At 55.0% G+C, this 26,881-nt stretch overlaps 7 protein-coding genes across 7 annotated transcripts; 3 read left to right on the forward strand and 4 right to left on the reverse strand.

Moving 5' to 3' along the window:
- Positions 1-302: 302 nt before the first annotated feature.
- Positions 303-2,216, reverse strand: A1O7_03381 (uncharacterized protein; the record flags this gene model as incomplete). Its single annotated transcript, XM_007757401.1, has 3 exons — positions 303-1,603; positions 1,666-1,960; positions 2,034-2,216. 3 exons carry the CDS (start codon positions 2,214-2,216, stop codon positions 303-305), a joined length of 1,779 nt encoding a protein of 592 aa, XP_007755591.1.
- Positions 2,217-4,678: 2,462 nt separating this feature from the next.
- A1O7_03382 (uncharacterized protein) lies at positions 4,679-5,557 on the forward strand (the record flags this gene model as incomplete). Its single annotated transcript, XM_007757402.1, has 1 exon — positions 4,679-5,557. The coding sequence occupies one exon, from the start codon at positions 4,679-4,681 to the stop codon at positions 5,555-5,557; it is 879 nt and encodes a 292-aa protein (XP_007755592.1).
- A 1,809-nt stretch (positions 5,558-7,366) lies between these two features.
- A1O7_03383 (40S ribosomal protein S30) lies at positions 7,367-7,671 on the reverse strand (the record flags this gene model as incomplete). The annotated part of the gene is made up of 2 exons (XM_007757403.1): positions 7,367-7,477; positions 7,612-7,671. The coding sequence occupies 2 exons, from the start codon at positions 7,669-7,671 to the stop codon at positions 7,367-7,369; spliced, it is 171 nt and encodes a 56-aa protein (XP_007755593.1).
- Positions 7,672-8,027: 356 nt separating this feature from the next.
- On the reverse strand, positions 8,028-9,818 carry A1O7_03384 (ubiquitin thiolesterase; the record flags this gene model as incomplete). The annotated part of the gene is made up of 2 exons (XM_007757404.1): positions 8,028-9,751; positions 9,803-9,818. 2 exons carry the CDS (start codon positions 9,816-9,818, stop codon positions 8,028-8,030), a joined length of 1,740 nt encoding a protein of 579 aa, XP_007755594.1.
- Positions 9,819-10,398: 580 nt separating this feature from the next.
- A1O7_03385 (actin-like protein 2/3 complex subunit 4) lies at positions 10,399-11,114 on the forward strand (the record flags this gene model as incomplete). Its single annotated transcript, XM_007757405.1, has 5 exons — positions 10,399-10,413; positions 10,460-10,786; positions 10,835-10,960; positions 11,012-11,056; positions 11,106-11,114. 5 exons carry the CDS (start codon positions 10,399-10,401, stop codon positions 11,112-11,114), a joined length of 522 nt encoding a protein of 173 aa, XP_007755595.1.
- Positions 11,115-12,293: 1,179 nt separating this feature from the next.
- A1O7_03386 (uncharacterized protein) lies at positions 12,294-15,859 on the forward strand (the record flags this gene model as incomplete). Its single annotated transcript, XM_007757406.1, has 4 exons — positions 12,294-12,512; positions 12,784-13,218; positions 13,280-13,342; positions 13,394-15,859. 4 exons carry the CDS (start codon positions 12,294-12,296, stop codon positions 15,857-15,859), a joined length of 3,183 nt encoding a protein of 1,060 aa, XP_007755596.1.
- A 2,403-nt stretch (positions 15,860-18,262) lies between these two features.
- On the reverse strand, positions 18,263-19,367 carry A1O7_03387 (uncharacterized protein; the record flags this gene model as incomplete). The annotated part of the gene is made up of 2 exons (XM_007757407.1): positions 18,263-19,165; positions 19,224-19,367. The coding sequence occupies 2 exons, from the start codon at positions 19,365-19,367 to the stop codon at positions 18,263-18,265; spliced, it is 1,047 nt and encodes a 348-aa protein (XP_007755597.1).
- Positions 19,368-26,881: the final 7,514 nt, after the last annotated feature.

The following is a 26,881-nucleotide window of genomic DNA, read 5'->3' on the forward strand; positions in this document are numbered from 1 at the left end:
ATATGGCCCAAAACAGATCGGGACCTAGATCTCCATCTTCGCCTGTAACGAAATTCTGCGCATATTGCTTGCACTCGGACTCGGGAGCCACATCCTGCATGACATATTGGAGCAATGGAAGGCACGTCCATGGTGTCAGATTGACCTACATACTGTGTACCCAGTGCTCTGTCGGGAGGCCGTAATAGCCGACCCTTGAAAGGCACTGCTGGGTGAAATCCACCATCACGCCCCCGCCTGGTGGAAGTTATCGACCCTACCACGACAGCCGCTTAGCTCAGCTCGGCCTTCGCTCAACTTCTTCAATGCATCACCACAGCAACATGATCATCCATGTACTTGTCGATGTTGCCCAGGAAGACACTAGCCAGGATAGAAATACCCCCGAACGCGATACTCGTCAAATATACGTACTTGTACGACTTTGCGTAGGCGATCTGCCCGGCCAGCACGACCATTTCGTACGCCGTATCGTTGCCTTGGATGCCAGGGATGGTTCTGAGGAGGGGCAGAAGCGACGCAGCCGTATACTCGATCGCCTCGGTAATGTACGTGACGTTGGTGATGTTGAGCTGCCCGGCCATGGTGCCGCCGATGTACTTTGTGGCGTTGGGCACGAACTTGTTCACAAAGACGTTGTAGTAGACCGTGTAGCCGATGCAGCCGCCGATGACGCGGATGGACAGCGTCAGCGCGGCGACCGTGGCGATGATGTCGTCCGGGCAGATGATGGTCGTCATGATGGACGCGGGCACGACGATGCCGCCAATGCCCAAGCCGCCGAGAACCAATAATCCCCAAAGCGTGGAGAGGTTGTAGCGGTCCGCGACCGCGAGGGCGCCGCAGCCCGCCGTCATGAGCACGGACGAGATGATCATCAGTTCGCGGTTGTGGCCGCGGAAGACGGACAGGAGCCACAGCACGACGCACGCGCCCGTGAGGATGCTGAAGCCGATGGGGATGCCGCGCACGCCGACGCCGACCGGGTCGTGGCCGTACACGTTGAAGGCCTGGGTGGGCCAGAACATGATGACCGAGAAAAAGTTTGCGCCGGAAATGGCCGTGATGATCAATGTCAAGGTCAAGATCCGGGCCTCCTTCTTCATCCTCGACGGGAACATGGGGAACTTGGCGAATTTGATTTCCCATATCGGGAAGGCCACGAGGAGGAGCACGGCGCCGATCAAGAGAGGGGCCAGCACGTGCGCCGATGACCATGGGTACTGGTATCCGCCCCACTGCAGGCCGGCTAGGAAGAGGATCATGCCGCTAATGGAGAGGCCGCCGCCGACGAAGTCAATCTCCCCGATGATCTCTTTCTTGGTGAGACCGCGCGAGTTGGGTCGAGGCGGGGGGAAGTAGAAGATCAGAGTCCCGACAAATCCGACGCACGCCCAGAGCCCGGCGAAGAGGCCGATGTACCGCCAACTGGAGTAGTAGGCGATCAGTTGACCCCAGAGGACAGACGGGCAGAACGGGATGATGGTGAAGACGAGGATGGCCACGTATTTGCCGCGCTTTCTCGTCGGTGCAAGTTCGGCCGTGACGGCGAGGGACGTCAGTTCGCAAATGCCGGCGCCCACGCCCGAGAAGGTCATGCCCACTAAAGTACAGAAGAGTCAGGAATTCTGGAGTGACAAGAGATCTAGAGGGGTTTCTTCTTACCGATAAACACGTTCATGTTCTTCGCCACGCTGCAGATAATCATGGCAATCACGAGCAAGCCAGAACCACCAAGGGCCACCCATCGTCTGCCGATGAGGTCTGAGATGGACCCGACAAACGGACAGATAGCGGCCAGTGCCAGAAGATAAGCGAGGACGAACCAGATCCATCGATCAACGCCGCCGATGTCGCTGTATATGTATGGCGGCACGCCACCGAACAAGTAAACAGGGATCTGAGAACCGGTCCATAAAAATGCCATGGCGACCAAGCTGAGTGCTCTATGTACTGTCATCTATACACGACAAAGGTCAGTGACCGCCGGCATGTCTCGTGTATGACGCGGGTGGCATATCCGGTGGACTTACAGGCGGTTCATGGTCGTGATCCTCATCGTCGCCATATGTTCGCAGACCATCTTTCTCGTAGTAGCCGGGATGACCTGGAACCCGCTCGTTGGTGTGAACCTGTTCGATATGGTGGGACGGATCCTTGTCAAGATTAGGTGAATGCGCGACATTGTCGCTGGAGCTATCTTCTTGTGCAGTCATGATGGGTAGAAGACAGGAAGAGCACGGGGAGGAGGGCGCGGGCACGAGTCAACGCGATAAGAGACCGCAAGGGCCACGTGGGGAAGCAGCAAGGTCTAGAGGGCGGGAGAGGAAGAAAAGAGTCGAAACAGAAGAAGAGCGACTGAAGTATGTCTCGTGTGAGGGAGATGAGTCGGTACAGTCGCATCGTACTTGGATTGGCAAGAAGCACCAACCCACCCTCTTTTCATTGACATGGTAATGGCTTGAGCTTGTGGGCCCAAGCGAAACAGAGGTCGAGACCCATGCAGAACCGAGGATGAACAGCAGCAACATGGGTAGAGGCTTTGGCTCCAGGGCCAGTCTGAGCTACGGCGGTAACCCACCGGCGGCGAGGGCTTGTCGCCACGCTAGAGGGGGTTCCATGCGGGATGGTCGATCGAAAGCAGTAGTTGGCAGTCATATGCACGAGGAGCAGATTTACCGCGGGAGGCACGGGCTGATTTGATCGCATGGCTTCGCGTTGGAGGCAGTGGGTGGCGGCAATGATGAATCAGTTCCGACGGAAGACTGGCTGGATTGGAGTGGACATGGCGTAGCCGCCACGCTGTGTATTGGGGAAGAGGCGAGACGACGAGGGTCAGGAAGCAGGAAGAGGAATCTGGAACTTGGGTTAGTCAGGAGAGTTTCTGCGAGACTAGCGATAGCCAGGATGCGCGGTGAATGTTGGATAATGGCATCATGGTGGCATCCAGGTGGGCGGAGGACATATCCTGATGCTGGCGGCAACTGACTGTTCTCCTGGGGAAGCCGTTGACATCGAGTGATGGTTGTTTGAGCCACCACTGGGTGACCGCCCGAGCGCGCCGATAGTGCGGTGGTCTCAGCTCCCTACTCAACACAGTTGGATGTCTGTGGGCACAAGCAGTGGATGTCTGTGGGCACAAGCAGTGGAAGTCCGTGAGCACAAGCTTGAAAGACAAGCGCGTGAAAGCAATGCAACTACTGTAAGCATAACCAGCAAGGTCAAGAGACGTGGAGCTTGGAAGGGAAGGTGGATTGAGGCTTCGGGGCGTGGAACAGCGAAAGTGCGGGGTTCAGGGCTGCGGAGCTGGGGGAGTGGTGGGCCCTTTACTTTGGGCATCGCATGCCGAGGTCACCCGTTGCAACCCACCTCCATTTACGGAGTACAGGCTACCGCTGAAGCTTGCATCTTTGTCTGCAGCTTCACAAGCGGACCGTACGATGGTAGGTACCTAGTATGTGACTTCCCGGACTGGTGCACAGACTGTTTTGGGACTGAAGCCGCGGAAGCCCCTCCGACAACGAACTCGCTCCGCGATTTCAACGCATGGCAGAGTCCGTGTACGTCCCCACGATCTGGAGTAGTGCTAATTAAGCCTTATCTCCGGTTCCTGCAGCTAATGTCTGGCACTCGTTTGCCCTGGCCGCATTGGAAAACGCGACCATTCTATCTGGTTCATGCCATTGGCGAGGTCATGGCGTCAATGCCATGAGGCGTTCTGTGAGAGCATGGAGCGATACCGCTATTCACAAACAGACAGATAAGGCTCCTCCTTCAGGCTCTCAAAAGTTCAAAGTCACACGGTCTCTGGCGTTCGTTGATCCTGACGACGGCAAACGGGCCACCGTGACGGCTTGAAGTTTTGGCTCAAGGAGCAGGTCGAGTAAATTGTATCAACAATCGGACTGGAGCGCAACTTCCAATTGATCCTGGACAAGTTGTCAGTGTTGAACTGTCGTCTGGAGAAAATCACTACCATAAAATTTCCGCTGGACTGTGTGTTTCTGAACATCCGTGACTCCCAAGTGTCTGTATCTTTCCCTCAACTTTTTAGCAGAGTGACATCTGACGGCGGAAGACTTACCACAAGTTTGAGGTACTTTGCGACGTCGTTGATGAAAACTCTTGTTGGCATTCGACTCTTGACCCGTTATCTCCCTAGCCGCCGAAAAGCAAATCCTGAATGTAAGCATCTGGGTTGCCCATTCAGCCCCGTTAAGCCGCTCTGCCCCTGCGTGCCTGAGCCTCAGTAACCCACGCTCTCATCGCTTGCGTGCCTCGGTGCTTTGTAGTGACCAGGAACCCAGCTGACTAAGCGCGAGTGCCTAGCCTTTTTAGGTGCTTCTCGGTGCCGGCTGCGGACCGGACATAACATCAATTAATTATGGTTTCGCGAGTTTGCTTGGGAGTTCCCCAATAGCCACCTAAGATATTCGTTGTCGTCCCATCCTCCTAGTTTGGATTTTGGTTCTTGACACGCTTCCTGCCGGCGAAAGCTCGTAGGTGCTCTTCAATGCAGGCGTTTAAACCTGGGCTGTGTCGACAGGCTCGACGAGCAGCTGCCGTTGCTCCAGTTATAAAGCCGCTGCGACCAGCTTCAGCGATCTGGTTCAGTCGAGCTCGATATCAGCATGGCCAGCATGGCCCCCACAAAGAGTACTTCCAGACACCAGGCCAAATGCCTGCGCCCGATACGACCCCCTACGTCCACGGCCAACAGTTCGCAGCCCCGGTGCCTACTATCCCCCCTGTGCCTGGCGCAAGCGGCCGCTCGCTCCTGGTACGCTTCACACGCTCCGTCTTCTGGGCGATCCTCTTCAGCTCTCTCGGTGTCGTGGCAGGCACGGCACTGATAACATGGGAATACCTACAGCCGCCATTTGAGCCAGGCTCGGAGATGGAGCGAGATCTCCTGGACGAAATCATGGATGCAGTGGAGTTACACCCTCTTGTCGACTCCCTACGTCAGGCAAACTGGATCGAAGACAACTACTACGCGGGTCACGCCGACTCAATCGCGACCGGGGGAATGCACCTCGTGGCCGAGAAGCTGCAAGGCACACAGGGTATCACCATGAGAACCTTCAAACACCCTACACAAGAGTTCACCATGATGGTCGCGTTCCTGGGCTTCGGCGTGGAAGGTTGGCCGGACGTGATCCACGGTGGAGTCATCACGACTCTCATCCAAGAGGGCATCGACCGCCAGATCCACAATTTCTACGGAAAATACGGCAATCAGCACGCACAGGCCATCTCTGTCGATTTCAAGAGGCGGATGAGACCCGGAGAGGTGTATGCGGTGATTGTGCCGCCGGCACAAGTGGAAATGAATCCGCCGCAGCCAGAAGTAATGCATTTGCAGATGATGCCGATGGTGGTCAGGATCGAGGCGCCGCCCAGAATCACTCCAGAAGCGCTGACAATCGAATTGCCAAGTATGGAGGAGCTGCATGCCGTTGCGAATGTGCAGGTGCGGTTGGTTCAAGACGTCACTCCGGAGAGGATGGCAGAGCTTGAGGCGGGCTTTGCAAGCCAGAAGATCGAGGACAAATAATATCAGCCCCAACACTCTGGCATCAGGCAATTCAAGGTGAAATTTCTCTGGCTTCGTTCTGGCGTGTATGACCACTCCGGAAACACTGCCGCCGCCGACGACAACAGCAGAGAAGTCTGGATTATTACTGCACAGGGTAAGGCCCGCTTCACAGAACGTTTGGTGCGACTTTGGCTGACCCTCTACACAGGATCACCATTTCACCCGAAGCACCGACTTAGGCTGGGCAATTGAGGAGTCTCTTGACTGTTCCGGCAGTATTCGAATCGAGTGCTGCGCGATATGTCGGTGCTTCCCCCTGCCGAAGATGCACGACGTCGGATCCTGTACATCCCGAGGCTACCGTGTAGTTGCGATTCCCTCGCAAGCTTTCCCTCTCCTTCATCGCCAGCAGACGCAGGTGCAAGGATTGAATCGAGTGCATGGACAGGTGGTTGCTGGCTCCCTGCAACCTGTGATGGGTGCAGAAAGGTGGCCACCAGCCCCGGACTTCACCTAAGAGTTGCTCCTCCATGGGGGGTGAGCAGGCGCTAGCGCCATCTTGGTCGACGAGGGACAGGGCCAGAACGTTGGCTGCTCTCCTCCGTGCAACCGCCAAGGGGACGAACGATGTCGCCGACGTCGCTAGTCGCTGGTGGGTGTCAACATGCATGACAACAGCCAAGGGACTGTGATGGCAGCCCTCCCTCTCCGGGTCTTGTGGACGACAAAGACGAGAAGGCATCCCTTGATTGGCACACATATCCAGCTCCAGCTCCCGTGTAGTCGCCGCTCGTAAAGTTGAGAGAAAGGAGAAACATGGTACGACGTAGGCGGGGGCATTGTGGATGCTTGTGCTTGTCCCGCCCAATAGCTGGCGCATCGGACATCAAAGGGCGGAGCGACCTGTATGCATAAGGATACCAGCACGAATCAAGCACGTCGCACTGCTTGCAGACGCAAAACTCTCAAAACGCCACCTGGGGAGAGCCTGCGATCACCTTTTTCGCCACGCCGGCGATGCGCTTCGTGATGCTCTTGGTGTTGCCTTTTCGGATGAATGTTGATGAATAAACCAGATACCAATGTCTTACAGCGTGTTATGTCTAGTTTTCCGAGTTCCGTGGGGTATTCGAGGCTGCTGGGAGGTATATCCCAGAAGTGTCAGCCTCATAGCGGCCGACTTAGGGAGACTCTACTATCTACATGGGAGAGGGAAGGCTCACACGCGGAGGAGGATAGATGCTGCAAGGGTTCTGATCGTGTGAAGGACCAGGAAGCGGAACGGTACTATAGTTGCGTCTGATTAGAACACCACGACACAATTTGAGTCACTAAGGGTGTAAGCGGTTCAATGTCAAGCAAGGAATGGATATGCTGGGGCGAGATTAGATCTTGCAGATAATCCATTTCTGAATTTTGTCTCGCAAGCATGTATGCTCCTTTTAACAAGAACGCCTTTGCCCAAGCATCCACCGCAGCTGTAGCCGCGCATCCTATCTTCAAGCTCGGGGCGATGCCTGTGCCCGGCTCTAAGGAATCCATGCTTCAATCCACATCGTACGCACGCATTTCGAAGCCGCACGACGCCAACGACACGCTGGTGCTGCCGCTGTTACCGATCGTCCGCTCCGCATTCAGCATCGTATCGCTCCTGCTCTGTACATTGCAGGTTTGTCGCCCCAGGTCGCAACCGCCACCACCACTACCACCAGAACCGCGAAACAAAAACAGAGATTTTATGATGTCGGGTTGGGGTTCATCTGCAAACGTGTAAGCTTCGCTCATGGATGGCGGGCCTCGCGTCCCCAGGCCCCTGGGATGTGTGTTTCATACCTTTCTCTTGCCACCGGTCATTGTGACGTTGACGAATCGTCGAGTGTATGTTATTCTCTTCTTCGCGCGGCCCTTGGGCGTCTTCTTCTTCTCTTGGGGTTCGACCTGAAGGAAAATTTACATGTGAGTAGATGTTTTGTGCGAGGATTTTGGTTGATTTGCTGGAGCGAGGATGGGGAAATCGATTCGTGTGGCGGCGCTGCGATGCAGAAGACGTGCAAAGTGTGCGCTCAACTCACCTTGGGGGTCTGAGACTTGACCTTGCCGGCACGGGCGAGGGATCCGTGAACTTTACCCATGGTTGCGAGCTGATTCAGTCGATTTGGAGATGGATGGTCGAGATCGAATTGATAGTCAATGAGGTGATGGTAAGGTGAGGTCCTGGGTGATGGATTTTGTCGGTGGGCTGCCAAGAGGGCGGCGCAAGTGTCTATGATCTGCCGTAGCTACTGCTGCCCGAGCACGTGATCTCTTTTCACTTTGCCAGGTTCGGTAAGTGGCTAGCCTCGTAGGCAGTGTGTCAGTGATGGGGGGAGGTTTCCAGAATAATCCTTCATCACTGTTACTCGTGTCGCTATCTATGTCTACGTCTCTAGGCCATTCCTACCATGGTCGCTGTCGATGCATAGCCAGCAAGCAGAACCGAGCTTTCCCCTTACTCGTCGACTTCATCCTTGGTGGGCAGGTCAATGGCACGGTAGAGCAGAATCAGGGCAGAAGCACTCTCGCCACCACCCGCAAGAGTCATGATCCTCTCTGCGTCCACCTCACTGACCTTGTCATCATTGAACCACCACCACTTGCCATCTTCCTCTTTGCGCTTGCCGCCCGGCGCCTTTGGATCGTCGACCAGTCGAGCCTGCTTCTTCACAAAACTCGTGTAATGGCCACTGTCAGCGCTTGCACCCTGGTGAGTGATGACACCTCGGAGCTCATACAAGCCCGACTTGTTTGCTCCTTCGTCAGCTGCGAGCTCGGGGTCAATCACTTCGAACAGCTCCTTCTTGGCTTGTTTGATCGATGCCGCGCGTTCTGCCTCATACTCGGCGTCCGTCTTGTAGACATCCATTTCGCCACCCTCGGGCTCCTTGCTCTTCGAGTCCTTTTTCTCCTTGTGCTCCCTTAGCTTCGCAATCGGGGCAGCCTCGACAGCCTTCAATGCTTCGTCGTGCGCACGGTCTGCTTCTTGCTTGTGGGCAAGTTTCTGTCTCTTTCTAGCACGCTCAACGTCCACTTCATCCTTACGGATGTTGCGAACCTTGTCACGAACTGGAATCAGGCGCTTCCTCAGGTCCTCGGTACAAAACTCCACCACGTCTAGCTCCTCCGGAAACGTGACCTTGCGCATGATCTTGGTCTTCTTCTGGATGTCCCGCCTCCAGTAGAATCGAACGAAATGGACCGTCAGGTACTGAGGCAGCCGAGATATCCGCGAGGTCTTCACGTACGTTGCGTCACGATCGAGCGTTGGGGAACGCTTTTCAATCTCCTCGGTAAGACCAGCAAGGATTCCGTCTCGAAGGTGGTTGGTTGTCTGGTCAATATGGCAGTCCAGCTTCAGAAAGGTGTCGTCGGACTCGACAGTAGGTTCGTTGTCTCCCACCTCGGCAGGAGGGGCAAGGGATGAATGAACCGAACCAGCCATGTAGCGATCGATGAAGGCAATGGCTTTCTGATCTTGTGCGTGTGTGTCTGTGATCTTGAGCTTTCCCCGCAACTGATGGACTATCTGTGACCAAGCCTCCTCCGCGTCCTGCTGAGCATAACCATGGCCATTCTTTGCCTTCTGAGCGAATTGAGGATAGATGGCTCGCAGAGAACTGAGGAACATCAAGGGCGGTAACCCTTCTTGTGTTTCGGACATCTGCTTGTAGAGGTCGCGTAATTGGGCAGTCAGATCGTTGTTTGCGCCGAGCCCGCTGAGCCCATGGCGACTCAGGTCTTGCAAACTGGCGGTAGATTGTTCGGCCTTGTAGATTTTGAGGGTGTCTTGCATCTCGGGTATGCTGCGAAGGACTTGCAGAGTAGAATTCAAGTAGCAGGTGTTTCCCAGATTCTGGAGGCCAGCCGGAGTAGCACCTTCTTGAGCGGCAGCTTCGGCTTCGGTCATGTCCTCGGCGAACTTGATCTTCTCGGTAGGCGGCGCGATCATTGCACTACCCTCACCAGACGCAGTACCGAGCATGGTGAAGATCTGACCGGGTTTTGCATTGAGCTTGGACAAATCGGTGTCATCTTTCAGCTTGCCACCTTTGATGAGGAGAGATTGACGGTCGGGTTCGACGCCAGTCAGGGAGAAGAGCTGGAACTTGAGGACTTCGCCGGTCGCGGAGGGGTCAAGATCGACATCGTATTTTTTGCCCTGGTGTTTGACAACAACTAGGGCATGTTAGATTTGGTGTTCGGTCGCGGTTGTCTGTGGACACTTACTGGGAATGGTTGCCATGGTTTCAGCCTGTGTCTGCAGAGAAGACACGAAGCAGCAGGGCCAAATGTAAATCCAGAAATGCAGGAGATGGTGAGCACGAGCAGTGAAAATAAATGTAGTGATTTGAAATTGGATCTAGAAAGGCGGCGAAATACTGGCGAAATACTGGCGAAATACAGTACTGTAGTGTATGCAAGGCTCTGGCCCGCCAGGCACAGGAATAGCACGTCACCGGGCGCTGGGGAGTCGCTGCTGGGTGACTGCTGGGTGACTGCCCTCTTCCGCTTCCCCACCATCATGCTCCCTAACTTAATTGAGTTGCCAAGCTGTAGCAGCCACAGGTGAGCGTAGCGACGCCCAGACACGCCTTAACCGTGCCTGCGGATGACGGATCTTGCGGACCGCTGTATAGTCCCCCTCCAAACGTCGTCTTTCGTAAATTTGAACCTGTGTTCATCTCATAGACCTGCCAACTGCTCTCGCAAGCAACGCGACGAGATAGACCCTTCACACTGAGGTCTTTTGTCCCCCAATCACCATCAATGCGGCGTTAAAGCGTGTCCATCCCCCACAGACTTCTGGAGTGAGCGCATTCAAAATGGTACGCCTTCTGGTGTAACCCTCTCTGTCGCTAAGAATGTCGCTGACGCTGCACGCAGTCCCAATCATTGCGCCCCTACCTTCAATGCGTCCGTTCATCTCTGACCGCCGCTCTCTCACTGTCCAACTTCGCCTCCCAGGCGTCAGAAAGACACAATGTCCCGGAAATCGAAGCACAAAGCTCCCCAGAAGTCTTGTTGAACCCACTCACAGTTGCTCGCAACGAGAATGAGAAAGTATTCATAGAACCCAGTGTCAACAGCGTGCGAGTCAGCATAAGGATAAAGCAGGCAGACGAGATTGAGAACATCCTTGTCCACAAGTTCACTCGTTTCCTGACCCAACGTGCGGAATCCTTCTTCATTCTGCGGCGCAAGCCGGTCAAAGTCAGTAGCGACGGTTCTCCTGCGACATGAACATGCTAACAGTCAAAGGGATACGATATCTCATTCTTGATCACCAACACTCATACCGAAGAAATGCTCAAGCATAAGTTGGTGGATTTCATTATTCAGTTCATGGAGGAGGTCGACAAGGAAATATCGGAAATGAAGCTCTTCGTAGGCTATCAGAATCTCACCTGGATGCCAGAATGCTAATACATTGATCAGCTGAACGCCCGAGCCAGATTTGTTGCTGAGTCATTCTTGACTCCGGTACGTCCTGGGCGTCTCGTAGGTGCTTGTTGATGCTGACAATGCGCAGTTTGACTAGCTGCGGGCGGAAGGAGACTTTGGCACAATGAGCTGTACCGAAACCAATGCAGCCTGTGTGGTGTTAACGACCTCGACACAATTGCAAACCCGTGGTGCTGAATGAGCCGTTGAGCTCCCACAAGGCTGAATGCGCAAGGCTGAAAATCAGAACACGGCCCCTGAGATCATGTGACATTTACAACACCACGCCTTCACGAAATGCAGGGCAGCAGCTATCAATGTTGTGATGAGGTCCTGGCCATCATCGACTATGAACTCAAAACAATTATCATGATTGAGACGTGCCTGATGCCTCCTGTGTGGTACTGGCTACAGCTGTTTGCTTGAGAGCTATGCCATTTCTTCCCACGACTGTCCGGACATGACTATGCGACAGTTTGCTGACTATGAACGACAGTGTATGTATGGCAAGGGGTTGTTCATTGAGCGTCTAATTCGTCTTCAATGTCTCCAGAGCGAAAGTTGGATTCCTGGACAAAAACAAAGTTCCCCTGGTCTCCTGTATACGACCAGACCTCTATCGATACACAAGTGACAAGAACAATTTCTTTGCTAACTAGCGTGAGGCGGTCAGGACTTTGCCAAGGATCTTCTCCGTTCAAGCAGCGAGTTTCAGGTTAGACAGACTGTTGAGGTGAGAACAGGCACTTTCTCTTCTTTTCAGAGCTCGAGGTTGTGTCGCAGCCTTCGACTCGTCACCGGGTTTTGCGGAGCATCGAAAACTGCAGTGACATTCCAGGCTCATACCAGCAGATGTGAACTCTGACTTGTGCTTTGGCACTGCCTCTTTGCCGAAGGGTGAATAGTCAGTGGGCGACGTGCTCCTTTCCTCCCTCTCTTCGACCTCGTTATCTCTCTCTCTCTCTCTCTCTCTCTCTCTCTCTCTGACTCTCTTCTTCATCTTTCCTCCACCCTCCTTTCTCTTTATCTTTCTGGTACACCCTTCAAGATCGTCAGCATGGACGGTCCTGGACAGTACCAGTCTGCTGACGGGAAAGACGCGTCCTTTTTCTCTTCCAATCAATCATCACACCGTCCCCAAACACCTTCTGTGCATGGTCATGTACCTCTCTTTCAAAATCTCAATTTCTCAATGATGCCACAGCAGACTCCTGTAACGCCTCAACGAGGAGCAAATATTCCACCTCAGCAGCGTGGCGCTTTCTACCCTAGGGTCATGAGCGGACCATTACCAGCGAATGACTTCCCTGTCCTGGCTCTAGCCAACCCTTCAGCCTCTTTGCCAGCCGGTCAGCCAATTGTGGGAAACCTGTACCACGGTCCAATGTTATTGGCACAAACAGAGGTCATATTTGATCCCAGTACCCCTCCTCCTTTTGCCGATCGAGCGCAGATGCAGACCCCTCGACGACATGGTGTTTTGAAGATCACAAATGTAAGTTTACCCTTCCGACTCTCCGTGAACTCCCCCCAAAGTCAGATTGCCTCACAGTGTGCGTGTCCCTCACATATCCGTCACTCTGCCGTCTGTTCTGAACTCAAGTCACTCTGGGGAGATCCCCAGATCCGCTGGGTTCTGACAAGAGTGCGACGAGGGATTTTGTCGTCCCAGACCTCTTGTTGGGTTGTCGCAGCCTTGCTGTTCTCTTCGTGTCCCTTTCAGGCAGTCGAAATGATCGAGCTGACAAGATGACAATCTCTCCCAGATCCCTTACACGATCAGCATCCCAGAGATGCACCAGTTCATTGGAAAGTACTTGCCCATGAGCCATTTGATCGATGCCCACATTCTCGGCTACCCCACCCACATTATCATGGAAAGATCAACGGGTAAAACCATGGACTGCTACATGGAAATCAAGTCGCCCGAGATGGCCGCGGCAGACTGGGAACATGCCTTTGGAACAAAGCAGATGCGAATCCCCAAGATCGGCCAACGCAATGTTGAAGTCAGCCTTAGCAGTCACGCAGAACTCATGAAGGACATCTTTCCCCGGGCGAAGTGCATCGTGTGGGATGACGATGAAAATGGCAGTCCGAAGCTCATTCCGAATCGTGATATATACTCATCCGGTTTCAACGGCTTCATCACCACCGAGGAACTCACGTGTATGGCTCGTCATGCTGAGTACCCGCAACGCGTCAGTATTGGCCGTCCAACTTTTGCATCTAACATGGTACTGACAAGACGTCCCCATTTAGTCGCAGTTCGCTGCTCGAAGTATGCATCGTGCGTATGAGTGCATGATTTCCACAACCTACAAGGTAAACTTCCTTAGACACCGTGAGGCAAGATTTCTTCTCATACGCTTGCAGTTCCCATGGTACGCTGCAACGCTGTACACAATGCGCCACGTCCAGGAGATCTTCAAGACATACAAGAGACAACTCGACCACCTGATCGGGCGACTGACTTCACCGGGCATGCAACGTGAAGTTGGGCTCGACAACAAATTGCTCATGGATTTGATCTTTGCTGGGCTCAACACTCCTGGGTTCTCAGAACGTCAGAAGGGCCTCATTGCCGATACCTGCATCGTTCTTGGTACTGGCTTTCCAGTCTCCAAGCATGCGCGCACTTGGCCTTTCCAGACTCTTTCCGTCCATCCCCATCAGCTCTCGGAACAAGATGTCGCCATGTGGCTGGACGTTTTCAGCATCGGCGTGGCTGTCATTGAGTCTCAGAATCGCCCGTTCATTGGCATCTCTTCCTTTCTTCGGGTCATTCGCGACAGCAATGCTCATATCCTCTTCGTGCCGACCGAAGAAGGCCTTGACTTGAAGAGAGCTCAGTTCGCCATTCTGGAGCTGAAAATGCTGAGCACTATCATGGAATACGGCTGGAATGTCTATCTTCCGCAGATGGGCATTGACCCTACGACTTTGTTCGATTCTCCGACCACTCAGGCGATCAAGAACAGCTTGGTCGAAGACAACGCTCCCGTCGGTCCTGTTACTCCCCCTGCCTTTGTAGGCAATAGCACGACTCTCACGGAGACTGGCGCGTACGTCGTCGACGACAGCGGTCATCGTGAGCCCGCCACCGACAATGTTGCCTCCGACAATATTGAAGATGACTTTGAGTTTATTCAAGCCGGAGCCACGGGTGTGAGCAGCGACTCTTTCAACGACCCTGAGCAAGCACTCGCTGCAATGCGCCAAGTTGTTGACGAAGTCCGGGAAGCTCCGCCGGCGGAGCAAGACAGCCATGCCAACCTTGGTCGTGCCGACTTCAGCCCGGAAGCCAATGGTTCTGGTGCTGGCCAAAACGAGATAGTTGCGGGCAATGTCAACGACGCTCCTGTCGCTCGCTATGTGCCGCCAGCTCGACGCACTAGCAACTACGGTGCCGTTCTGCTTGCGCCCACTCTGCCTCCACCCAACTTGAATCCGGAGTCTCCACCGTTTGAACCGACTCGTGCTTACACATATCCACTTGGACATGCTCCATACCTTCCTGTGGCAACGGCTTTCGCCGGACCCGGCCTCGGTAACGGTGACTTTACGACGTCTCCAGCACGCATCAGCACTCGACGAGTTCCAAGCATCCACAGCCACGATGGTGGTGATAAGGGTAAAGGAAAAGAATCAGCTCTCAGCTCTCCTGCTGCTCGTGTTCGCCTCCAACCTGCTCCGTTCCTAGGACAATCCGCCCCAATCCTCGGTGCCGCCTCCGGTTTCTCTGCCGGCCAGGGACAAGTATTTCCACAGGGTCAGATCTTGACTTATGGTCAGCCGCAGGGCATGACTTATGGTCAACCACAGGGCCCGACAGCTCAGTATCTGCAGGGCCTGGCCGCCAACGCCGCCCAGCGTCATGGTATTGAAATGCGTGATCCCAACAATGGCAATCTTTTCAGCACCTTGCGTCCAGCTGCACCCATCGGATCCACCACTGGTAATGTCACTGCAGGCATTGGCAATGGATCGATCCCACCAGGCACGGGTCCTCCTCTGTACCTCCCACGCACCCGTCCTGGCCCCACTGTTGTCCCAAACCACGGCACAGACGGCACAGGTCGTACCTTTGACGACACGCTGGACGACTGGTTCGCGGAATCCACCGATGAACCTACCCGCATGGCCATCCTCGCAGGAATGAACATGCGCACCGCCTCAGCGAGTACCCTGGTCCCGCCGACCACCCCTCCTCCAGCATATGCCATTCCCAACGCGCGACTTCGCCGTTCTCCGGGCCGTGAGCACCTGCACACCACCTACGAGTTCGACCAGGATCTGCACATGAGTCAGGCGGAGGGAATGCCATTCGGTCGCGTAGGCCCTTCGGTGCCTACCACCTTTGCTCGTCCCTTCGGCTCGTACACCAGCGCACCAAGCACACCGGCTCGCGGCGCCCTGCGCTCTCCGATCCGGAACGTCCCTCGTACGCCTGGGTCTGGGCCATTACGCGGCGCAGCTTCCTCGGAAGATCCAGACACCTCAGGCGGCGTGCGCGACCCTGGCTCTCTCATGCGAAACAGCTGGACCATTAGGTCTCCTGTCGACAACATCCGCTACCGTAATGTCGGGGTCATCGGTGATGGGTCGCCTCTTCGACGCGTCAATGCTGCCGCTGCTGCTGGAAGAGCAGGTCCTCTGGGTACTACTGCTGCTACGGCTTCGACTGCATCATCTCCTGCTCCGATGTCATCCCAGCCGTCGTTGCCGCAGCTCTACACGACCACGGAGACGACCGCGCAAGAACATGCACGTCGCGTCGCGATGCACCGTGAACGCATGCTCCGCCAATACATCATTGACGAGGAGGAAGATAGTGATTGAGCGAGACCGTGACGAATGAAACGTGGAGGTGATGAGCAACGACGAAGGGCTTCTTGTCTCGGTCTCGGCCTTTGGATACCAACTTGAACTTGGCTTGGACTCTGCGGACAAGGAAGGCGTTGGACAATGCAGATTGATCAGAGTGCTACGATACGAGAGACGAGGCCGTCCTGTCGAGACGGTACAGACTGAGTGCTTTGACGAGGCGACGTGGATCACGATCACTGACTCCCCAACGGGTGGTTACCTATGCGCACAACCACGGCTGCATATTGTATTTATTAGCCTCCCCCCATGGCATAGCATGGCAGTCAGTCAGGAACGGCAGGAACATCCGCAAAGAGTACTCCTAGCTAAGCACCCAGACATAAGCAGCTTGAAACAGAACGAAACGAAACGAAATGAAAATGAAAATGAAGTGAAATGAGGTCAAACCAAGAGAGAAAAATGTCAATGCAATTCAACTGAATGGATTGAACGCCACAACAGTCCCCTGGCCGTAGTTCTTCACGTCCATGTCCATGCACATGTGCTTGTGCTTGTGCTTGTAAGGACCCTGCCTTCGTGTGTGAGTCTCAAGCGTCCCGTCCGAGGCCTCTCGAGCATGGCATTTCGTGGTCCTGTACGGGAGTACTCTCCGCCGTCAATTTCTCCCTGTCTCTCTCTCTCTCTATCTACAAGCCGCCTAATTAGCAAAGGTCCCCAAGCAACAGTGGTAGAGTACTCCAACTACACGAGCTAATTACGGCATGTAATTAGCCATCTCAAGTGCGTGTTCATGTACAGGTCCCCTCCCCCCCACATCTCTCTCTAACAACCCATCTAACAAACGCTACCTGATTAATTAGCTGGATTTTGACATAAAAAATGTCTAGCGAGAGAACAACGTCCGTTGATGTCTCGGATGCATAGTTGTAGACGTACACATATGAACACCATATTCCATAAATATATACGTGGCAAGGTACGGAGTACTCTGTTACCCCTTACTCCGTACATGCACATCTGAATGTGACCCTGCAGCGGCACGTCGCGAGAAGCGAGAGGCAAAAAAGGAGGCGGGAAGCGGGAGGGAACAGGCGCACCACGCACCAAGCACACGCACAAAGCACGATTAAGTTTCACTTGCAAGGATGCACTCGACGGCCTCGTAGTACTCGCACGCTGGGAAGACGGTCAGGCTGCCACCTGCCAACCTGCCATGGGAGGATGCGAAGTGCATCTGCATGGCATGCATGGCGATCTAATGGGAAGGGAAATGGCAAGTACGGAGTAAGGTTTTCGGATAAGCGATCGCTCCACGTCGTCATATCCCCACGCGTCGGTCGGTACGAGGTGGGATTCGCGGCGGATGCAAGGTCGCTACGGAGTCCCCTGGCGTTGCTCCGGACTATGTACCTTGCGAGCTGAGGATGCGCATGAGACGACCGTTGAAAAGAGGGTCAAGTGAGTCAACTCATGCAGCAATTTAAAAGACTAGAAACAAAGCCCATCCTCGGATCCGCATCCTATTGTTCGACGCAGTCCCTCTTTGCCTTGTGGTTCGCATAGCCACCGTTGTTTGATGGAGCTGGAAGGCGTGTCTTGAAAACAACCGTCGAGGTTCGTTGAACAGCCTCGATTGATCGTTGTGATCGGTCTGCGGATCCTTTCCCACATCCTTGTATTATCCCTTGTTGTCCGCTGTTATGCCGTCGAACAACTGCTGCAGCAGCATTTCCGGACACCTCAATTCAGGCCTTTGGGCTGGCGGACGCTGCCTGTTCTCAATCCTTTCTTGATCCAGCCTCCGGGCCCTGGCGGAACTTTCTGACGAGGCCAAACGGGGAACAAGCTTAGCCAGAGCCGCCAGCCCAAAAACAATCGGAGGGTTGTAGAGAGTACTATGAGTACATGAAAAGCGCGGGCACCGACTTGTTCTTCGCAAAAAGCAGAAAAATTCAGACAGCCTTCCCAGGTACAGTGAAAAGAGCACATAACGCGTTCAAAAAAAGCAGATAGCCACCCAGTTTTCCGTCTCATTCCAGCATTCGCAGCCAAGGGTGAATCGGGCTCTGATAGCCGTGAAACCACCGGGCAAGAAAAGTCGTCATAGCTTTGCGGTTTTTGGAGTGATCAAACAGCCAACCCAGTCGTTTTTATCCCCAGCGCAGTTTTAGCCCTTTTCGTCCGATTCACCGGCGAAGTCCCCAGTAAAGACCGAAGTCGTACAAAGAAAGGAAATGGTGGGTTGCCCCATGTTGTGTATCTTGTTTAGCAAAAATCAAATCCGAATAGCGAACCGACGTTGTCAGCGACGAGTGCGGTGTTGGTGTCTGGGGCGTCCGAGCGGCCTGTCGTTGCTTCACAGCCGTTCAGGAAACCTCTGCATGCGAGCACGTTTTCTGATCGGGCAAGGCGGCTCTACTTCTTGCCATCCAGCTTGTTGAGCATATCGTTGTCGTTCCTACCTCGCTGCTCCGGCGGTACCCTGGTGGGATCGCCGAGCATCTCGTGGACCTTCATTCCGCTTCTACCGTTGGCTGACGAACCAGCCGAGCCGGGCTGGCCGGGAGGGGGGGTCCTTCCATCATCGTGGCTTGGTCCATGATGGGGTGAGTTGAAGCTGTGAGCGGACTGCGGGGTCAAGCCCGATGGTGGTGAATTATTACCCTTTTGCGACTGAGTGCCGTTGGCGTAGCGAGGTTGCTGAGGGAAGGACTGGTAGCTCATGGTTGAAGTGGCTGGCGAGGTGGGAGCGCCACTGTTGGGATCTTGATAGTCGTTGTAGCTGCCGCTGCTGTTCTGGCGCGATTCGTATGTACTGTTGCGCGGGCGATTGTTGGGGTGGGGAGACTGGGATGCATGAGAATTCTCATTGTGGGGGTCATCATCAGGAGGGGGACGCTTAAGACTGACACGTTCATCATGATGCGCAGGAGGTCCCTGCCCTTGTGCGTCATATGGTTGTCCAGCGGGCGGATAGGGAGCGTATGGGTAGGGCGCAGGAGGATAACCATGGGGAGGAGCCGGCGGATAGTTGTACTGAGGTTGGCCATGCGGTCCGGCGGGTCCGAGGGGTTGACCATGGGCACCATAGAGCATCGGCGGCGCTTCACCCTCTCGGGGATAATGTTGTCCATTCTGGCCAAGACGGCCATCCGGTTGACCAGCAAGAGGGGCCCTCGCAGCGTTAGGTCCATACACGGCATTGGCCGGGACAAAGGCAGCCTGGGAGGAGACGGGATGGAAGAGGCACTGCTGATTGAAGCGAACGCAGTTTTGACAACGGCCGTCGGGTGAGCTGTCGTAGCCTGAGCATCGAATCTAAGAAGCGGTTAGCATGAGCCTGTCACGGGGTCATGTGTCTGCCCATCTCGCGCACCTTTCTCTTTCGGCAGTACTTGCAGGCTATGGCCGTGCGTTGGCGCGGTGCGGCAGCAGCCACCGGAGGAGGATAGGGATGCGCGTAGTAGCCCGGGTGAGGATGCGCGTAGACCGGGGGAAGGCGGTAGGCGTCGGGTTGCATGGGTTGAGGAGGTTGTCCCAAATCAGGTCGCGGAGGGTATGCATAGCCAGGATGCGCAGAGTCCTTTCGTCTTCATGTCAGCTGAATGTTTCAATTCCGGCGACTGTGTGATAGCCCGCACTTACTGGGTAGTGGGGAGGATAAGCACTATGCTGACCTGGCCAGCCCGGTGGAGGGTATGGATGAGCTGTCCTTGGATCCGCATACTGGCCTTGCCTGGCAGGATCTGGGGGAGGATATGGGCTCCGGTCGTCTCGTGCGGCGGCAGGACGTCCTTGAGGAGACTGTTGTGAGTAATAGCCACCATGGCTTGGGTCGTCCGGCGGCGGATATTGAGGCCGTGGAGGCTCCCTAGAGTCGGCCATTTGTGCCATGTGTCCAAGGATCGTGGGGTGGGTAGTACAACAGGTCACGGTTCCAGAAGAAGGGTCGCCAGGTGGCCAGGAAGCAACCGAGGCTAACGGGAAAGGGGCAAGACAAAGGCCGTCGAGGCGTGTCTGATTGCTCCCAGAGCGCGCGTGGGTTGGTTGGGTGTGTGGGAGTGAAGGAAGAATGAAATCGACCTCAGGACCAGCTCAAGGTCGAGCGCAATCGTCGCAGTCGCAAGCACCGCACCGCAGAGGGAACGGTAAACAAGAGGAACAGGTCCTGCTAGGGTGTGTGAGGTGACCGGGCTGAGGTATTAATTATTGCTTAGAAGGCGAAAGGTTGTTTGGTGTAAGATGGGTACGAAGGTCCGCCGGGCCTGGCTGAGCGATGGGGTTCGCGGATGGATCAGGATCAGGTGTTCGCACAGGCTGCGGCAAGGACGTTCGGACGGAGGGCTGCGTAAGAGCCGTCGCCGGCGAGTGGATGTCGAGAGCGTGGGAGTCGGGTGAGAGCGATGTGAGAGTGGACAGGTCGGTGAAGAGGTGACGAGCTGAAGGATGACGAGGATGGTCGAGAAAAGGTCGTGGAGGGAGAATGATTGGCGATGTCGCGGATGTGATGGAGGTGGAGAGTAACTGGAGATGTGCTTGGAAATAAGTGGCAAGCGGTGCCTATAGGCTCTCAGCCGCCGCAGGCACAACCGAAGGAGGGAAGAGACTTTTTTCCAAAGGGAACCGCCTCAAGAAAGCTAGGGCTCCGGGCGGGAGGGGAGGGCAGCCAGAAGTACTCCCGGCCACTGTGGTCGCTACCGCTGGCCCTGCTGGTCGCTGTTCTGGAAAGCCTGAAGGCACTAGCCTAGGGACCTAGGGAAACGGGACGGAGAATCGGTAGTGACGCCCACTAGCCACTAGCCCTGCAGAGCAGGGCTTGTCAGGTGCCAGATGCCAAGTGGGGGCCTTCCGTGCCAGGCTCGTCACTGGAGCCGCGGCTAGTGCTAGCGCAGGTGTCCTCTCACAAATCCCAGATGGTCTGCTGCCACCACCAGGAAAAGTAGCGCCTGTGCTCGTAATCGCAGCCCGGCTCCAACTGGCGCACACCGTGAAGGGGATCTGGCGGCAGTGCTTTTCCTGGCGTCTTCGGCTGCCTGATGAATGCCTTGCGTACGGCTGTTGAGCACAGGTGGAGTGCAGGAGCCGAGGCGTGGAAGCCTGGTGTACTTGACAGGACGCAGCACAGAGTACCGAGACCGGCAAGCAGCAAGGGCGGATGACTTTCCCTTAACTTTCTTTGCTTGACCACCACTTCCGTGGGTGACACCTGTCAACTCCCAGAGGGCGTCCAGCGTGTGGCGGGGATTACACTTTTCGGGATGCCTTGCAGTTTGTGCGAGGGTGCCTGCCCCTCTTCTGCTTCGTCCGCTTGACGCACGGCTATTAGCGCTAAACGTGGGGCGGGTTGGAAGGCCAAGCGTGATGATATAGTCCTTCGTCTGATGATACGGGGGAGGTTATCAACGAACGGATTGTCCCTCTCGCCAGGCTGAACAAGCCAACTATCTATGATAATTGGCTAATGATGGCGAGCAAAGTCGAACGAATCTCACCGCGCCGAAGGATGGGATTCGGTCGGTTGGGGCGTATCCGCGAGTCGATCCGAAGTTCCCTCGTTCCACTCAGGGTTCTTCCTGCGTTGCTGGGATTTACTGGACGCAGCCGGACCTGATCGCGTCGTGAATAGACTCGGCCGTGACACCGTCGAAGGACTCGTCACCAGCCACCAGGGAGGGTCCACTGCGGAATATGGCGAATGTTGACGGAGGGGTGAATTCGGTTTTCAGCAGCTGTTCTTGAATGCCGTCCGTAGCAGTGGGAGCCGAGCGAAGACGAATGCCAGTCAGCTTGTCAGAAAAGGCAGATGGGAGGCGGCGATGTAACTGCTTGCCTCTCTGTTCTCGTTCGCTGCAGATGAAGGGCAGAGACTTCCCGTGAATGCAATGGCAACGTGCCAGGTGCGTCAAGCTAAAAAGTGACCTCCGCGGTGACCACGGGAATGGTAACGCCGCTAGGTTCGTCCCTCCCTAGAATCCTAGGACGAGCTCTCTTTACTTAGCTGAGGGGATGTCACTGCGAGTCCGCAGTGCAGGGGTGGCCCAAGGCTTGGACAGAATTGCCGCAACAAGCCGATGAATAATAGGGCACTCTCTTGCACTTGGTCGTTTAGGCTCAAACTCTTTAGATGAGGGGCACTCCCCGAGGTGCAACAAATGATCGATTGGATTGCTCTATTGGTTCGCATGGGCTTCGGTGACTGGCTCCAGGTGGCGAGCAACGTAAGTTCCGGGCTCCCTAGGCGTGAAGTGTTGTAAGACTTGGTAGTAATCCGAGCAGTGGTCGCTGGCACTCGTTCGGGTTGTGATTGTGATTGTGGTGTGAGGATATTCTGGCGGAAAGGCGCTTCTCAGGGCACAACAGATGCAGCTCCGACGGTTGCCGTCGGACGCGCTGATCGCAATGCAAACAAGCACAGCTGATCTCTGCAGGATGTCAGGATGGACGAGGGAAATCTCGAGATCAGGTATGCCCGTGAGAGCAGGGTGCTCTGCATATACATACGACGCAGCTAAACGGCACAGAGATCGGCTGTGCGGTGCTTCGATACTCCTTGTGCCCAATAACCATGCCACTTTTGGCAGAGAAGGATGAGGGTTATGGCCGTGTGACTTCGCGGAGATCTATTGAAACACTCTTATCTAACGGGCCGTCGCCGCTGGGCTTTGTACCTATGCAGCATAATACCGGCTTCGAGCCAGCAGCATTGCTAGAGGAGCTTCCGCTACGCGTCTCGAGCCGGATTTGAACTCACTGTTGCTTGAGGCCTTTCTGGCCGTCAGGCTAGAGTGCTAGCCTACAGGCACAAATGGTAGCTAATCAGCTAATGACGCTTCGGGTGTAGGTCCGTACATAGTGTTGAGGAGCGGCCCTCAAGGAGCATGCATTATCATGCAATGCAAGACGGAGGCAAGGACAGACGCCGTCGAAAAAAAGTGCCATCTCATGCACCATGCCCACCCTGCCTCGCTGTGCAGTCTGCCGGGTTGCGATTGGAGAGGGCGTCGAGAGGGATTGCGAAATTACTGTCTCACTGATCTTTCTTTGCAGTACCCAAACCGTATCATACGACATCTGTAACGGATCGAAGTGGAGGCGACTCGATGATTGTCCTCCGTATCTCCTGCAGTCTTTCTGGATTACACGCTCCGCATCTGATCTCAAATGGGTGAAGCCGAGATCTGATCGGAGATGTGACACGTCCACTCTTCACAGCGGGGAGTCATCCACATTATCTGAACATGGACTTTACCCTGACATGTATTGGCATGGATGCTTCGTATAGAAAGTCAGGTGTCATGACGAACTGCCATATGCAGTCGTTGGGGACAAACAAAATATCCGGATACGGTCATGCGTTCATGGTGTGTACGGCTCTGACCATTCCGCCTGCTGTGCGACTCGCAGGCAATCAACCATGATATGACAGCAGTCTAAGTATGCAGGCTCAAGCATCAGTACACCCACATATACCTGTCAACTTCTGCCGGTTGGCTGCATTTCCGCCCTGTCTTGCCTTCAACGGTTTGCTTCAGAGGATGGTGGGTGGCACACAGCCCCCTGCGGGATCCTTAATCCATCAACAACTCCTCATACGAGTCTTGGATGTGGATTCAGAGGATCGCCCAGATTTCAGGTGAGGCAGGCACCGTGGAGGTGAGATTGCAAGGTTAGGCTCACTTGACTGGGGTGACCACGGTGACATACACCGGCGATACTCGGCAGCGGTGTGCGTCGCTGGGATATCCCATCTCAAGTTCTTTCACCTGAATCACTTCTTGGGGCGCGAGGTGGTCCATTGACAGAAAGTTGTTATCTGACCCTGCTTAAGCTGTGCATCGCTGCCAGATGCAAGACTAGGCCATTAGCCGTGTTAGTCGTTCAAGCAAAGATGCTCAGTGTGACAGGGTCCCTTTTCAGACATAAAACGCGCCCGGGGTACTAGGCAGGCAGTGTGCGCTTCCTTGGGTCTCGTCATCGCATACCGTAGTGCGACCTTAGTAGCGGTTAATCGCAGGTTGACTAAGAGATGTCCACGCACTCTGGACACTGCAGGAGACTGCGGCGGACTTTCGCGGGGGCGACGCTTCACCGTTAGTGACCGGTTTAACGATGCTGCCCAAGGATGGCCACTAACGAGCCCTAGGTGAGCCACACCGGTCAGGGCTAAACCACGTAGGCCAGTGCAGCCGTGGCCTTGCCGCATGCCTAAGAGAACCACGGACATACTGATGCCGCAACCATCCTTGTACCTTGTACTCCGTACTTTCTCATCAAATGCACAAGCTACGGTCAGGTGTTGCTTATGCGTATTATAGAGTCTGAATTGGGGATGTTGACGAATGGATAGGACCCAAACTTGACGAGCTTGCGGGGTCAGGCCTGGAAGCTTGATCATTGGCGAGCTCGGGCAAATTCTCCTTCGTAGTGAACCCCGAAGTGCCAGCCGGTAGGTACGGAAGGGCGACAGGGGCTTCGAGGGCCCTAGCCGAAGGCGAAGAAGGTACCAGGCTCGGCTCTGCCCTAGGTCCCGTCGTTTTTCAGAATGCATCGCTTTTGCCTTCTACCTGCAGTGATGATGCACTGTCGGGCACCCGCCCGGGCCATTCCTCCCACCATCTTACTGTGTAATTGATCGTGAGTGGTGCATATGCCAAGTAGGCTGCACAGCCGGCCAGAACGTTTAGCTTGCCACTCCAACGGTATCGAAGGTCTCTTGAAGCCACAGTCAGATCCTACAGCGACCGGACGCGGTGACCGGGGCACTATCGAGCTAGCAACGCCATTGGTGCTCAGTTCACCGACCGCACCACTCTCATCCTTGATCAAGGTGGCGTTGTACGTACACAGTAGATCTCAACGATGCTAGCGACTTTTTTGTGAGGAGCCGGCGCTGCGGATGCGGAAGGTACTGGGTACAAGAAAGATGGAGTGGCCCTGCAGGTGTGAGAGAGTGAAGCTACGAGGTATCTTGTCGTGCCATGGTCAATCAGTAGGGGCTGGTTCCGAAAGGTCTTTGAACGGCGAATCCTCACAGTCTGATCCTCAAGTTGCCCAAAAAGGCTGGCCATGGCTTCGGGCGCTCCCTCGGCGGTGCAACCGACGTGATGGAAGCGAATGGAGCCCGCATGTGAGATATTCATATGCAGGATGATGTGGAAGCGGTGTAACCAAGCAATCGGGTTGTGTTCGCAGACGGGCCGTCAGTCGAGCCTTTCCTGTCTCTCCCTGGCTTGCTCTTAACGTGAATTCAGCACTCATGCATGTGCCCACCTGACCCGAGTTGACGCGGCGGCTGGTCGGCTTCGGATTTTGGAGCCGTTGATCGTCCAACATCAGAATCGACTACCGCAGGCCTAGGGAGTGGTTATCCTCTTTCATCGCACATTTCGACCTCGTGTGGGACAACGCACACAGTACTCCGTACCTAGTACATTTCGCCTCCAGTGGAAGTGGTCAACTAGATCCCATGACTGCTCTCATTGCCGGTACTAGGGAGTTTGCGGCGCAGAGGCTTGCGCCTGAGAAAAGGAGCGGTCGTGAGCGATGGAGCTCCAGGCAATTCGACAACAAGTCGGCGGGTCGAAATATCAGATTTGCTCCTACTGTAACGGCGCAGTTGGACCAGATCCCGTCCCGTATCGTGGTACCGGTACGTTACGATTCGATCTGCTTGACCTCGGCTCGTGTTTGTCTTTTTGACAGACGGTCATTTGAAAAGGGTGCTCCGCGTCACATGATCTGAGGTTGATGTACTGTGCTGCAGCCGAGACGAGACGAGGCGGGCTTGTTGCTGATGGGTTAGGCGCCTTGCCTCTAGTGAGCAAGGCCCCACAGGGAAGTTGCCCACCGCCATTTCCCCTGCCTCATGATCAGCGAAGCGCTAGGTGAGGGCAGGGTGAAGCAAACACCAGGACACAAGGACGCAATCACTGTACCTCTCGATGATGAAGTTGCGAAGACAGTTCCCTTGCTTGTGCGGGCTTTGCCTTTGCGACTTGGTCTTGCCACGGATGGTGCCATATTCCGGATGCTTTCCACGTCAAAGGCAAAATGGGGAATTCTAACTTCGCAGCTGAAAGCCTCAAAGACCATGCTCCACGTCCCAAAGAGAGAGCCACCATTAGAAGTCCAACACTGCAAGGGCCTATCCTTGCTTTTGCGAAACTTAAGCACGCTACCACGCATGCTCCATGGTACTTGGTCAGCTGGTCTTCCTGGGTTATCCCGTCGGGCCCACTGACTCGAACGGACAGCGATGGCAGATGTAACGCAACACAATCTTTGCAAGCCACAGCGCACGAGTCTCTCCGCTCAGGACAGCCAACAGGTGACCTCATCGACAACCATATCATCTAACGATCCTAAAAGCCAAAACATGCCAGCAACAACGAAAACTGGCTGTAAGGTCGGTGGTCGCTACATAAGATGTTGAGGCAATGTCCTGACATGCCATTCTTCAATGAGATACTACTGTACACACAGAGCACGGGCGGCGCCCTGGAGCCAGCTCCGGGTCCTTGCTCATGGTCGGACACGGGCGGTGGCAAGGTTCACATCACCACAATAGGCCAAACCATCACCTTATTCTGTGGTTCCGTCAGAGTCGTCACTGCTGGACTCATCCTCATCTGGCATCACAACGCTGTTGAGGTATGTGACCTGGTCGTTGAACTTTCGTCAGCGCACGCCCTCTCATGGATCGGGTCAGAGAAGTTCGGGAGCTGGGCACGACTGATCACGCTGGATTGTTCTTTTCTGAACTGGCTTTGGGCTAAAGTCGGCCCGCCTTCTTTGCCTTTGCACATGCCAGTTCTCCACCACCGAGTCGCACCTAGTCGAGGTATGATTGGGCCTGAAGGCCCTTGCAAAGTGTACGCCACGAGTTCTCACCAAAGTCCGGAGCGAGTCATGGCCGGAGTTTGCGTGATAGTTTTTTGTGGGCATTCCGAGTCGTGGACCGACGCAGATTGGAGGCGAAGAGGTGGACTTACGAATGGAACCATGACGCCAATCAAGTCCAGAATGGTCTGCAGC

Source organism: Cladophialophora yegresii (assembly GCF_000585515.1).
Source record: "Cladophialophora yegresii CBS 114405 chromosome Unknown aczIN-supercont1.2, whole genome shotgun sequence".
Taxonomy (NCBI): domain Eukaryota; kingdom Fungi; phylum Ascomycota; class Eurotiomycetes; order Chaetothyriales; family Herpotrichiellaceae; genus Cladophialophora; species Cladophialophora yegresii.